General features: G+C 53.2%; 1 protein-coding gene across 11 annotated transcripts in view; it reads right to left on the reverse strand.

Annotated features, from left to right (window-relative positions):
* Positions 1-70: 70 nt before the first annotated feature.
* Positions 71-13,702, reverse strand: part of PITPNM2 (phosphatidylinositol transfer protein membrane associated 2) — a 141,394-nt gene continuing 127,762 nt past the window's right edge. For 10 of the 11 annotated variants that reach the window (XM_040610466.1, XM_040610475.1, XM_040610493.1 and 7 more), the window contains 8 exons: positions 12,234-12,382; positions 9,185-9,301; positions 8,327-8,443; positions 7,793-7,941; positions 6,772-6,921; positions 6,500-6,683; positions 4,775-4,903; positions 71-4,494 (listed from right to left, as the gene is read on the reverse strand). In XM_040610466.1, the coding sequence (XP_040466400.1) occupies positions 4,150-4,494; positions 4,775-4,903; positions 6,500-6,683; positions 6,772-6,921; positions 7,793-7,941; positions 8,327-8,443; positions 9,185-9,301; positions 12,234-12,382 (1,340 nt within the window). In that variant the 3' untranslated portion in view covers positions 71-4,149. Of the gene's footprint in view, positions 4,495-4,774; positions 4,904-5,639; positions 6,345-6,462; positions 6,684-6,771; positions 6,922-7,792; positions 7,942-8,326; positions 8,444-9,184; positions 9,302-12,233; positions 12,383-13,702 lie in introns of those variants that run through there. The other variant, XM_040610529.1, reaches the window with a different exon arrangement.

The following is a 13,702-nucleotide window of genomic DNA, read 5'->3' on the forward strand; positions in this document are numbered from 1 at the left end:
GATTTTGTGCCTCGTCTGTTTCTAGAGCCTCCCCTCCCCCCCCCAGAAAAACTGAAAACAGCCAGAGAAGAGCCTTCCCATTTCTTTAATCTGTGTAACTCACAATGATACTGTACACAAAGCACACCCAGGCATTGGAACGATGCACTAACAGCAAGGAGGAGAAGGAAGTTGTACAGAAGGTTTGTCACACACAAGCAAGTCATCGGCACGGTACTGTACACACAGGGGCGTCCCGGCCTCCGCTGGTTCCCCACACACCTCTCTTACCCCTAAAGCAATTTTTTATAAATAAAATATTGTTGGAATATAAAATCGACAGTTGAGGGTATCAACAGGCAGAGGGTGCTGAGGAGGGGGAGGGGGCTGTAAGGCTTCTAGAACTAATAGGAAATGCAGCAAACAGTGGCGATACCTGAAGAAGGGGCTGCTGCAGCAAGCGCGGTGGCTGCTGGGCGGCGCAGGAGCTGGCCAGTCACCCTGTGGCTAGTGACTGCTCTCGGCTCGCGTATCGGACACTGTAAACGTTTTTTGGTATTAGAATTTCGCCTCATCTGACTGAGTGATCTAGCAAACCCAGGAAAACAACTTGGAGGGAATGCACGGGCTCCTCTTTTTATTTTTTAAAAGACTTTAAAGGGACAGCGTCAGGTAGAAAGTCTGGTCCGGTAGCGCAGTAATAGAAAAAGCTGCTTTTTATAAAAAATCTGAGCTCCACAGCAGAGTTTGATTCCCATGGAAACAGTTTTAAAAAAAAAACAAACTACTGAGGCAGCCTGCGCAGCGCGGGCTGCACTGTGCTAGTGTGCGAGAGCGGGACGTGGGCTGCAGCAGACGCAGCGCGGCCACGCCGATGGCTGCCCCGATAACAGCGACAGGGAGGAGGACGAGAAACTTCCTATTCCTGCGTTTCAAAGCAAACATGTTAGTAACAAAGGTAAATGAGGTCTTTAACCTGACAGTGCCCCTTTAGTAAGGATGGAATATACATTCATCTTTCCCTCACTGCATCCAAACGGATCCTCTTCCATAGAGGTGGAAAGGCATTGGGTCACATGCATTGCTCTCCAAAACAGCTCGGAACAAACAGATTATAAACACAGAGTTAAAACTATTGCTATTGTTCTTTGAGTGAGTAGCACGTTGATCTTTGCTTCGGAGAGATGAGTGCCAGATGGGGGCGGCTGAGGACAGGTTGATGGAGACTACGATGGACTGAATCGGTGGAGAAAAACTTATTGGCATATTTCCTGGTACCTACACCCACCTCCTCTAGTATTATTGCAGCAATAACGGTCCTGCACTACAATTGCTTCTCCGCGTTGGATCCGTAGAATGGCAACAGATGGGGGGGCCAGGGAAAGGGCTCGGGCAAATGTCAAGAAGCTCAACAAAGGATGAGGACGGAGGCGCTATGATTGTCAGTCTAACCGGTTAGTAGCTGTTTAAAACATGAAGTGATGGAGAGGTGAGTAGAATATTGCACTTCTGCATTCATTGACAGTTACATCAAACTTGGTCCATAAAATAATTGCTTTGTACATAATGCCTGAAATGAAAAGCTACATTTTTAAATATTAATAAACCCTGAAGGTTCCAGTCCCTCCAGACATTTTTTTCTCCTCTACATAAATAAATAACTTTCAATTCTTATATCCACTTCTTATGTTGAACATTTACATTCGCCTCTGTTTTACACTATCTACACATAAGAAAATGTGAACATCTCATCAGCATTGGAAAATGTACAGATCATGCCTCGGCGGTGACTTGGAGGGAAGTTGAATTTTGCAAAGGCCATATCCAAATTTGTAGAAATTATTTTGTGATGTGGTTTGGTGACTTCACAGGATGGATTGTGGCTTGGCTTCCTACTCGGATGGCATCTGTTTGATACGACATTCGACTAGCAAAAAAGCTGGGACAATTCACATTGTTTTTAAACCCAGTAAGCTCTGGATGTACATTCAGAGAGCTCAGGTGAGTCGGCAGAAAGGGAAGTCAGTTTTTGGTAACAAAAGTCATCGGATACATTCTGTAATTGAAGAATTATCAAAGAGAAGCAGTGGAACGTTTTGCAGTCGGGCTGCACGACGTGGGGGCTGCACTGGGCGGCGGGTGGGCAGCGGGGTTTGAGTGTGCCACCGGCTGGGCTGCTGGCAGCACTGTCCCTCCTCTGCCTCCGCGTCCACCCTCCAGCGCCAGGAACACGGGAGAGTTCCCTTGGGTGTCTGAGGAGTTGGATTTGCCTACCGTGGCCCAGAGCCCGTGAGCAGAGCAGCGTTCACAGTGCTGTGTATCTCAGTGCGGCCGTCCTGCACTTCGTATTGAAAGGTAATAAAATGAAGCAGCCAGTCTAAAAAATTCTTTTGTTATAAATAAGATCCTCGTAAGTAGAAAGTGATACAAAGACAGGAAGGGGTAGGGGGGGAAGCAGGGTTACACACACTGGGAGAGCTCGGTAGGACTATAAAATCTCCACGTGAAGAGGCCAACGGGAGTCTGGAAACGGGCACTCCAGCTGCGCCGGGGGGACCCCCCTCTGCTCGGGGAGGTGTGTGCCAGGGGGGAACCTGCCCCGGCAGGGCCAGCACTAAGGGGCTTTCTGGCCAGCCCTCGCTCTAGGCACTGCTCCCCTCCGCTGCTGCAGAGCGAGGCGCTCCCGTTCCTGTCCTGTGCACCACGTGTGTCCCCGGGGGGCCAGCCCTGCGTGCCTGCAGCCCCCCTCTGCCACGCACCCAGCCCTGGCTGGCTCCAGCAGTGCACAAACCATCCGCCCAGGCACATCCACTGAGAAACACACCAGGAAAATTAAGATATGGCCTTTTCTTAAGGTTGCCTGACATTGTTGGCACACTTCCTTACAGTCTCCTTACTGCTGGAAAAACTTCTGCACAGATTTTTTTTTTTTTTAAATATATACATATACATATATATACGTGTGTGTGCATATGTATATGCATATATGTATATATATATACACACACACCCTGGCTTAGCAATATTTCATTGTCATGCACTACAAACAGTTAGGTGTAGCTACATGAGATGGTAACAGGTTTCCATTCTAAAAATCATCAGTGCAAAAAACAATGAGGTTTTACAGTTCAGTAACTACAGGTAAAAGAAGCGAGTCTAGTTCCCATGAAAGCTGCTACTGAACTTGGAGAGAACCTGGGAAGAAGAAAACGTCTCAGAGGTGGGTATTGAGAGAGTCAGACCCTGCATTTGGATGAGAACTGCAATGCGATCTAGCTGCTGAGTGCCTTCAGCTGCTTCCAAATATACGGTGGTTACTTTTGGAAAGAATATATAGCGAGGATATTTGGAGACTTGAACAGCAAATTAAGTGTCTGAGGTTTGTAACAGCTGAAACAAATAGCTTGTATTCCTCTTTTAATCAGACAATGCATTAAATTCCATGGGCTTCTAAAAGGTCTCTTTAGAAAATAACAGTAATAACAGTAACGACCCCACTTTCTCGGGCGTGAATCTGCCGACGTTCTGCCTCTCCCAACAGCATCGATACATCTTTACGCTTGGCCACTGCACGTACTCCTCCAGCAAGTGGCTGAACTTGAAGCTCTTTGTACAGGTACAGCTCCCAGTTGCTCTGCCTGGCACAGCCCACAGTGAATCCCTCGCCTGGGGCTGCCTGTGCATGCTCACCGAGCCCCACACCCGCCCGTGCCGGCAGCGGCACAGCACCTCAGTCTGACTCCTGGGACAACCAAGAACAAGTTCCCCCAGCCTCGTCCCCTGTTCCTGTGGCTCTGAGGACAGCACTCGGTCACGCGGATCGGAGCGATGGCTAACAAGGCGAGGAGGCACGTATTTACAGTCACTAAACCTGGATAAGAGAAGGAGGCAGGAGAGAGCGCGACCTTCACCTGGAGACTTCCCCCCCCCCCCCCCCCCCCCCGCCCTGATTTCCAGCTGTTCCTTGGGCTCCTGCTGCACAAACCTGACGCTCCCGCTGCAAGGCCTGCACGTTCTGCGTGGGAAACATCCCATCTCTTCCCAGAATACCATGATGTTATTAGAGTAGCACCATATTTACCCTTCCAGCCCGTCACGCTGGCCTTGTCCCTCTTTCCTTTTGTCTTCTCCTCCAGTGGCTGCAGCTGACAGTCGCTGGCTCTGGCCTGGCTACTTCTGCCCCAAGAGGCCAGACTCTAGCCGGGATGCGGCGCTCCGACCCCAGCACCCTGTGGCGATGCTCATGCTTCTTTGGCTTCGTTCCCTGTCCCTCTCCTTGTCGCTGTCGGACTGGCTTTGGGTGCGCTCGGGGCGGTGGCCGGCGCCGCCGCTGGTAGCCGAAGGCTGGGAGGAGATGGTCCGCAGCAGGTGATTCCTCTTGCGCAGGAACTCGGTCTGGCTGGGCAGCCCGAAGCTGCCCTTCCGCAGCGCCATGCGCGTGGTGTTCTTGGCCGGGCGCGAGCGGTGGTTGTACTCCAGCTGGGCCAGGTGGGCTGCGTACCCCTCCGTGATGAACTGCGAGACAAGAGGGAGCAGGGCAGGAGTTAGGAGGATGGGACACATTTCCCTGATAGCCACCGTCAGCTGAACGTGTTTGCCATGCCAGGTTCTCCGGGGTGATGCCCAAGACAGACACAGGCTCGCTCAGCCAGATGTGGTCCTGCTACGCAGCACCATTCCTGCCCTCTTGGCAAACAGCAGCTCAGTCACCAGCCTTGAGATGACCAAATTCCCACCGCCCTCCCATGGGAAGCCCCCGGCAGGGCCTCCCAGGCTCAGACAAGCTGGGTCCTACCTGACACTGGCTCTGCAGCTTCTTGGTGGGTCGGCCAACGATGTAGATGTGTGTGGGCGGGAGGCTGATGGAGCTGTACACAGAAATGTCCTTGGTAGATCCATATGCCGCGTGGATCCTCATGTGGAGCTGCAGGGAGAGAAAGCAACGTGCCATCAGAACATATGGGCGTCCCGTGCTGCTTCAACAGGCACGGCTTTGTGGGTTTTTTTTGTTTTTTTGTTTTTTTGTTTTTTAAAGAGCATATGTGGGAATCTCACGTCAATAACTTATGTAAGTTCCCAGCTGGCTAACACACCGCTGTGCACAGCGCTAATTAACAAAGCCAGGGATGTTTACAGGCCAGACCAAGAGGGGTAACAGCAATACAAAAGCAGATCTCTGCTTGCTGATCCACAGCCTTTCCTTGAGGTCTGCGGGGGGGGGGTGGGGCGCGGGGCGGCCAGGGACGCCGCACACTCCACTGCCTCTGTGTCGCTGGGGGAGAGGAGCAGCTTGCAGGCCCCCGGTGCAGTGATCACTCTGCCAGCCATGCTGCCACACACAACCCTGCTGCTGAACTCTGCTGGGCAGAGGGAGAGGGGACAGGCAGCCACATGTGCTGCTTTGCAGGGATGCGTCTGCCTCCAGCGCAGGCAGAGAGCAGCTCCTGGCCCACCCCTCCCTTAGCAGGGTGCAGCAAGGGCGGCAGGGAAGGCATGGGCAGCGGTGCCACCACAGACCAGCCGGCTTTGGCCCTGGAGCCACAGGCAGGCCAGGGAAATGGAAAGGAAATCACAGAATCCTAGAACGGTTTGGGTTGGAAGGGACCTTAAAGACCATATAGTTGCACCCCCCTGCCACAGGCAGCGACACCCCACACCAGCCCAGGCTGCTCCCAGCCCCGTCCAGCCTGGCCTTGGGCACTGCCAGGGATGGGGCACCCACAGCTGCGCTGGGCAGCCTGTGCCAGTGTCCCACCACCCTCGCAGTGAAGAACTTCTTGCCTGTATCTAATCTAAATCTATGCTCTTCTGTTTTAAAACTATGACCCCTTGTCCTATCACTACAGGCCCTACGAAAGTCGTCTGTCCCCATCTTTCTTACAAGAAAATCTCTGACCCTGGTGACAGACTTGTCCTTCTGGAGGACAAGGGGGAGCCGGCCGCAAGTAAAGGCCAGCTGCTCCGGCCAAAACCAGAGCCCAGGAGAGTTCATGACGGCTTTGCCCTGCTACTCAAGGCAGGGCACAAGCGCTTGGGACATTGGCAGCTGACAGAGAAAACCTTGGTTTATTTGGAGCTCCTCTGAGGCTCTGGGCTGAGCGGCATTAAGGGTCAAACACTTGGGAAGATACTCTGTGGAGCCTCCCATCAAGGCTGTGTGGTGCAAGGCCATGTCTACAGCAGCTCCAGGCTTGCTTGGACCTGCCGGTGATGCCACAGGCAACCAGAAAGCCACCACAGAGGTGAAAAAAGTGCACATGTGGGGCGGAGAGGCACTGCTGCATCTGCTTCCTGAGGCACTTGGTGTCGGAAGGAATGGTGATGAAACAGCGCAGAGCAGAAATGACAATTTAACAGCGCAGACACTTTTGTAGAGGAATAAAAAGATGAAAAGAAAATAAAGAGATTAATCTTCCACTGCAGGTCACATCCTGCCAAGAGACTGGTGCTGACAGGGGCAACTGGAGAAGGAGCAACTTAAACCTGTGCTACGGTTGTATTTCAGCAGGGCCAGGCTTACGTCGGTGATGAGGGATTTCAGGAAGTTGGCCTTGTGCCGCAGCGGGTCGTGAACGAGCCCATCGCAGAAGGAGACGATCCCATGGGGGAAGTTGTGCTGTGCTAACCACGCCACCACCCTCTGCTTCTGCATGTCGGGGCGGCCCGTGACATAGATAATGAGGTAGCCGAGGTCTTGCCAGTGCCTGGAAGGAAAGCCACACGTCAACGGATGGCAGACCTAGAGCAACACCAGCGTCAATCAACCTGATGGCCCCAGCCCCTGCCGCTGACCTTACGACGTCGACCGCTCCGGCGCGGACTTTGGGGTCGCTGCCCATGATCGATACGCTGGCTGCAAAGGAGCCGTCGATGCTGAACACCACGAACTCCGTCCCCTTCGGCAGGACTGTGATGTAGCTGTCTGCGTACGTGTGGTCGCCCCTGAAAGGGATGCAGGTACTTATAGGCATTGAGATATTCAGGAGGAATCACCGAGTCCTGCTGTGCACCACAAGCCCAAAGCAGCACCCAAATCTGGCCCGAGGGCTCCAGCAGTGATGCCCCCTCATTTACAGTGGTGACGGGCACCGTCGTGTATGATGTGACACATCATCACTACTGTCTTCTTGGACTTCTGCTTGCTTTATAACACTTCCAGTGTGATTCTGTCGTTTTAATATATCAGTTAATTCAGCGGTGTTAACAGGAGCTTTTAGAAACAACTGTTACAAGAATGTCTTTATCCCATTATAGTCATTGCATGAGGGCCTCTCTGTTAAGGTGGGGATGGAAATAGCACTCTGTGTTTGAGTCAATGACACTAGTGTGTCATTGACTCAAAAAAGCCCTGCAAAAACGCGTTGCTGGGTTCACCACTGAGAAGATGCTCGCCTCCTCCCCCTTCCAGAGCTCACCACCAGCAGCAGCTGGAGCTGAGCTGGAGCCCCTGCGCTGTGACTTATCACAAGTAAAAAGTTTTGTCCTTCAAGGACAAGTTTACAGTCTTTAAAATACACCCAGTTGTGCAGTTTTGCAGATGATGGTGAGGCCATACATCTGTGGTGCAGAGGCTTGCTCCTGCAGCGGGAGCTCAGCTGCCACCCTGTTGGTGATGCAGGAGCCAGAATAAAACATAGATATTCCCCTTAGCAGCTGAAGAACACAAATGGGTTTGTCCCTGTTGCTGGCAAACCAGGCTCTGGATGTGCCCAGCAAGCAGAGCTGCCCCACAAGGAGGGACCATGATCTACAGTCATCAAACTCCTCTTTCGTTGCTCTTGCAAACCAAGCCCTGCACCCCGAGGTACCGCACCTGACCACCATTTTGACAGGGTACACGCCAATGCCCAGGCGCCGGTTCTCCGGGATGACGTAGGAAATCCTGCCGCTGCTGTTGCTGATCTCTGTGTCAAAGTAAACCCACTCTCCCGACGGCGGCTGGGTCATGATGTGGATGTCCACCTGGGAAGACAGCAAGGCTGGGTCAGCAACACCATTAAAGACACAGATGCGTAGAACAGGCAAAGCGCGGGGGTCTTCCACTCAAGCCTCTTTGGATGGCACCAGGTTTGGGTCCTGCCTCCACCCTTGGCGCTTCACGGATCGGAGCTGGGAAGCTTCCAGGCGTCAGGATGCTGGGAAGGGACCCGGCTCGGTGGTGAAGGCCTCCGTGGGCAGCGCTGTTGCTGGCAGGAGGCACCACACAAGCCTGGGCAGGGGAACCTGGCCAAGACGCCAGAGTAGCAAACCCTGTCGGGGACCAAGGTGGCACCGCTCAGCACCGCCTCTGCCCCTGTGCCCCCCACCTTTCCCCACAGGGTGTGCTGCCCCACAGCAGGCAGCGTACCTTCTCTCCTGTGAGCGTGACCATATCCAATGGCCCGTACATGAACCTCCCAGTTAAGGTCTGGGGCCCATCTTCGTTAGCGATGGTATCATTTATCCGGTGGTTGGCTGTGACGTTCTGCGCAAGTCAAAAGGAAAAGGAAGGGGAGGAGGAGAAAAAACAGAGGAGGAGGGGGAAGAAAAAGTTTGCCATGCTGGACAGCCTTACAGGGAAATGCCAAATATAATGGGACAAACTGGAACACGGGTTTCTCAGGGCCCCGACTCCACCAGGAGCAGCTCTCAGCTTTGGGAAGAGCGTGCCGCATGGCAGAGGTGAGGCTCCGTGCCCCACCGATGGGGTGGGTCCGAGCGGAGGTGGCTGAAGAGCCAATTTTGATGGCAGTTTGGATGTGCAATCCTGATGCTATTAACTCTTACACTTTGGATTTATGAGGCAATACAAAGAGCTGCCAGAGAAATTTGCTGACACTGTTTCAGCTGTAGCAGAAAATTGCCCTCTTTTGGGAATTTGAGACATTTACTGGGAGCAAAGGGCATTTACTGAGCAGAGAACTTGCATTAGTGGCCTTTGAAAGATGTTCCAGCTCTTTCTCTGACCCACAGCCAACGCTTTCTGTATTTTATGTGGACTCAAGGCCAAGAGGAGATCGTGCTGGTCCAGCTCGTTTGGGGCACTGTCACAGCCACATGGGCAGGGTGTGATCGCTAACTTACCCTGGCTAACGGGATGCTCTGGCTCTGCTGTGTACAGCCACAGCCATGCCCACGCTGGCTGCTTCAGCGCTGCCCTCGCAGCCAGATGGAAGCCCCTCTGCACTCCCTCCTGCCCCCCAGGCAGCCCCGCAAACCCCCTCACCCGCAGCTTCACATGTGTCCTCTTGCGAAGCCACTTCTCACGGGGCTTGGAGGGGGTGAAGACAGACACCTCCTTCCCATCCAGCTCCAAAACACTTGAGTTCTCGTGCCTCATCACCTGTGGGAGGACAGATCCCATCAGGACCATCAGCTGCCTGTGAAGTGACCCCCCTCCTCCTGTCCATGCTGCTCTGCATCTCCCCAGGCAGGGGTTGGGACCGAGGTGGCCCCATGGTGGATCCCACGTTTGTGTGGCGGCTTGCAGGTTTTACAGGCAATCTTCCCCTTAGCAGCTGAAGAACACAAATGGGTTTGTCCCTGTTGCTGGCAAACCAGGCTCTGGACATGCCCAGCAAGCAGAGCTGTCCCACAAGGAGGGACCATGTTCTACAGTCATCAAACTCCTCCTTTGCTCCTCTTGCAAACCAAGCCCCGCACCCCAAGGTACTGCACCTGACCACCATCTCGACACGCTAACGCCCAGACCAAAAAAAAAAAAATAAAAAAAAAATCCCTGCAAGGACAAGTGGTCTCCTTTGAACCAGCAAAGCCTACGCTCATTGCTGACTTCATCCTGGCTGGGACACAGGTTACGTATTGTCAGGAGGTACAAAACTGACTCTAAGACACCAAGACGAGCTCTGCATGTGATCTCTGCCCTTCCTCCAGACATTCCTTACTCCCTTCCCAGGGTCTGCGAGTGACCAGTCTCCCCATCTGACCACGAGTCTTCTGCCGTTCCCGTACCAGATCCAGCCCCAGCTGGTGGGACCGGCGTTGTGCCGACACGCCGTTCCTTCTGCTCAGCTCTTGTTTCTATTTAAACATTTCAGCCTACTCTTGTCTCATGGCTTTAGCTCCTCTCACTGATGTGACCTCGGCAGAGGCACACGTGGGTCCAGCTTGGCCACGTGCGAGGCAGCGCCCAGGGTGCCTGTCCCTCCTGACCTCCCCGCTGAGGCTGACAGAGCTCCAGGACTTTGTGCCGGTGGGATGTCACCACACCGGCGCGAGGATCAGGGAGGGGGCAAGGGGATGCCTTTGGGGGCAATTCCTGCCTGTCTCCCTGACATGGGCAAGGATGGAGAAGCAGGAACCTGGAAAGAGGAGGGTTAGATCCTACCACTCTTAAGCTCTAGAAGGGAAAAGGAAGAGTAACGCCCCAAAGCCAGGGGACATCTCCAGGACTGCTCTAAGCCTGGGAGGTGATGCTGCACACAAACCTCGGAAATGGGCAGGAGTCCTTAGTGACCACGTCCCGGCAAAAAACTCAGAAGCCTCTTAGAAGTGGACTCTTTTACAAGGTCTTGCGCATATTTTGTGCGGTCACGGCTCCCCAGCTGACCTAGGCTGTAGCGGTCTGACACGGGCCAGCTCGCTCTGCGGAGCTGGAGCTGGTTTTCTCCCAGGGAAATGGAAAAAGGACCCCAGGGAGGATGAGCTTGCTGGCAGGGAGCTCATGGAAATCCAAGATAAACAAAACAACAAGTTTTACTGAAAATTGTTTCAATCAGGGATCTATTTCAGGTCCTATTTGGGCTTGATTTAACAAGATTTAATCTTTGGAGGCTAAAACTATTCAACAGCTTACTCTTACACTTTGTCCAGAGATGACTTTCAAAGGCGATTAGAAACAAGTCCTTATTAGGGGAAGAAGTGGCACGGTGCTCTGGAAGGACAGCAAGAAGACAGAGGACAAGAGAAACCGTGGTCTCAAGGGTGAGCAGGGAGAGGCACGGGGAAGGGGGGTGCCAGGCTACCCAGGCTACCACAAGCTTGGAGCCACAGGGCAAGCAGCACCACAGCGCGCTGCAGACCCAGTGTGGGCTGAATCCTGAGCAACTGGCGTGTTCTGTGCACGAGACCATCATGCCTGCTCCCACTCCTGCACGATTACAGCTCGCTGCCTGGCCCGTGGTTCCATGTGGGGCTGGGCTGTGGCAGCAGCTGGTGCAGCAAGGTGCGTGCAAGCACGGAGGTGGCTCGCTGGGCTGGGTACAGCCCAACAACCAAGGGTGTCACCGGATTCCTGCTACTGCTCAGCTGCCACCAGCGCTGACATCTCTGTTGTTCATGATTGCCACACTATTTGGAAGATAACGCTGAAAGAAAGTTTGCCAGCAGAATCGTAAATAATCGAGAGCTGCAGTTGAGGAGGCTGGAAGGGAGCGAGGACGGCTCAACAGCTGAGCTGGCACGAAGCAAACCCAAGTGCAGGGATAACCAACACAATCCACAGAGTTGCTTTTAGTTTTGTTCTTTTTTTGATTCCATCCTGCTCTAAGTACCATTCCTTTGGGGGGGGCTCATACTTTGTAAGGGAAATAACTCCCCTTCATCCCCAAACAACAGAAGGAAAAATACTTCTTTTAGGAAAAACACATTTTAAACAGTAGATTTAAATCTCGGGCCGCATGTAGGTTGATAGAATCTGAGGTGTCAGACTCCAGACACCAGCAATCCCTATTTACCTAGCCCCAGCACTGCTTTGTACCGGAGGAATGAGGACTAGATCCCCATGGTCTAAGTTCCTAGAGGAGACCACCATAAATTAGAAAGCCAAAACAGAGAACCAAACTCTGCCTATCCACTCCTGTCAAATTCATACAAAACTCCTCCTTCGGTTTTACTGTATTTTGGGGCTACTTTTGTTTGTACATCAAGAAGTTTCCTTTAGTTTCAGGCTGGAGAACTCACACAGAGAACAGCTCACTTGAAGAAACAAGTGGACCTGACTTCTGTCCCTGCGATCTGATAGGGAATGGCCTTGGGCTCCCTGCGAACCCATCTGCAACCTGCTCCAAGGACAAAGCCTGGACCCAAACGAGCCAGGTGTGACAGCATGTTCCTGAATTTCACCGGTGTGCCGCTCCCCTAACACCGCAGGTGAGGAGCAAACAGAAGGGGAAGAAAACAGATCGACAGAGGCAAAGGGTATTTTTTAATCTCGATGCATCGATGAGCGTTATGGAAGGTGCAGTGGAAAATGACCAAAAAGCCCAAAATATTTTTCAGCCCAAGGGAGACCAGGACAGGGAGGGTGACCGTACCTGTCTCAGCAGGAAGGAGACGACGTCTGTGGACTCCCAGTAGCTGGCATGGAAGAGGTGCGGCAAAGCGACCGTTGGGAAAGCCGTCAGAGCGTCAGGACAGTAGAGAGCGTAGTCGATCCTTTTGGTTCCCCACCATTTGGCAGCAACTAGAAGCAAAAGACGGGTTCAGACAAAGGGGGTTCACACTCGTGTGCAACAAACGGTCTGTCCAGGCTCTGGCTCCTGGCTCCAGGTACGCTGGGAGGTCACTCCCTGGCTGGTCACGCTGCTAAGAGGAAACAACCGACCCAGGGCTCAGCGTCTGCTCAAACCGGAGGAGCACACAAGGGCACCCGCACTTGAGCTCTCCGTTAATTAATAAATAGGAAGGCACTAGAGGGCAGGTATTAATCGTCCGTTAGCCCAGACCTTGGGGAAGGGGTCCGAGGCTCATGTGCAGTGAGCATGGAAATCCACGTGCCAACACATAAGCAGAAACGCGTCTCTCTGGAACCGTGGGAAGAAGGATGCGTGCGCTCTGCCCACCACAGTACATGCCCACCTCTGGCCCCGCTTCCACCTCCTCTAGCTTTCACCAAGGAATAGCATCCAGATGTTGGCCACACTAAAGAGGATCTGAATACTGGAAGCCCACGTGAGATGAGAAAAGGCACCACGAGGCAGGGTACATGGCACACGCTGCCGGTATCGGCAGTCCCCAGCAAGTCCTTTTTGCCCTCCCAGGCTACCACACTGCAGGCAGCTGAGATGTCCAGCCCAGCCTCCCCGGGAGCACAGCCCCTGGTAGCCAGCAAGGCGAGAATCTGGGAGTTCTGGGATTTCATAGCACGGGGGACTGAAGAACACGCTGGGGTTTGGGGTGGGTAAGGTTACAGACAATGCAGAAGGGTTTCTCCCTCGGGGAGTCAACAATTTTCACACGAGTGTCCGACAGCCACCGCTCACCCAGGGGGTACCAGCACACTTCAGCGCCACCCTGAGCGCTGCCCACGCACTCATCCTTTCCACATCCCTAGCAATGAACACGGCTCGGACCCCGAAGGTGTGAGCTGCTTTCCCAGCAGTGAGGAGTCCTCAACCCCGAGATGCTCCAGCCTGGAAAAGCAGCCATGGAAAGAGAAGATGAATCAGATCAAGAGAGCAACAGGAGGAGCTGTGTTTGCATGCAGGTTGCAAGCTGGAGCTTTCATAGGGGCCTTCTCAAGCTTGGTTTTTCCTTTGTGACAATAATTCCCTTTTTATGGGCTTCCAGGAAAGCTACCAGGTCTAAGGTATGATCCAAAAAATCCCTCTTGTTAAGGGAAATCTAGCTGGTGAGGAGCACAGATGATGAACTGGGGAAAAAACGGACCCACCAGCTCCTTCCAGAGACCTGCAGCAAGCTCCCACCACAGCAACATGCGGAGGGTTACGGGACCAGCACATCCCCATGACCACGGGAAGGTGCCCAGGTCATCCTCATCCCT

This window comes from Falco naumanni, chromosome 1 (assembly GCF_017639655.2).
Source record: "Falco naumanni isolate bFalNau1 chromosome 1, bFalNau1.pat, whole genome shotgun sequence".
In the NCBI taxonomy this organism is placed as follows: domain Eukaryota; kingdom Metazoa; phylum Chordata; class Aves; order Falconiformes; family Falconidae; genus Falco; species Falco naumanni.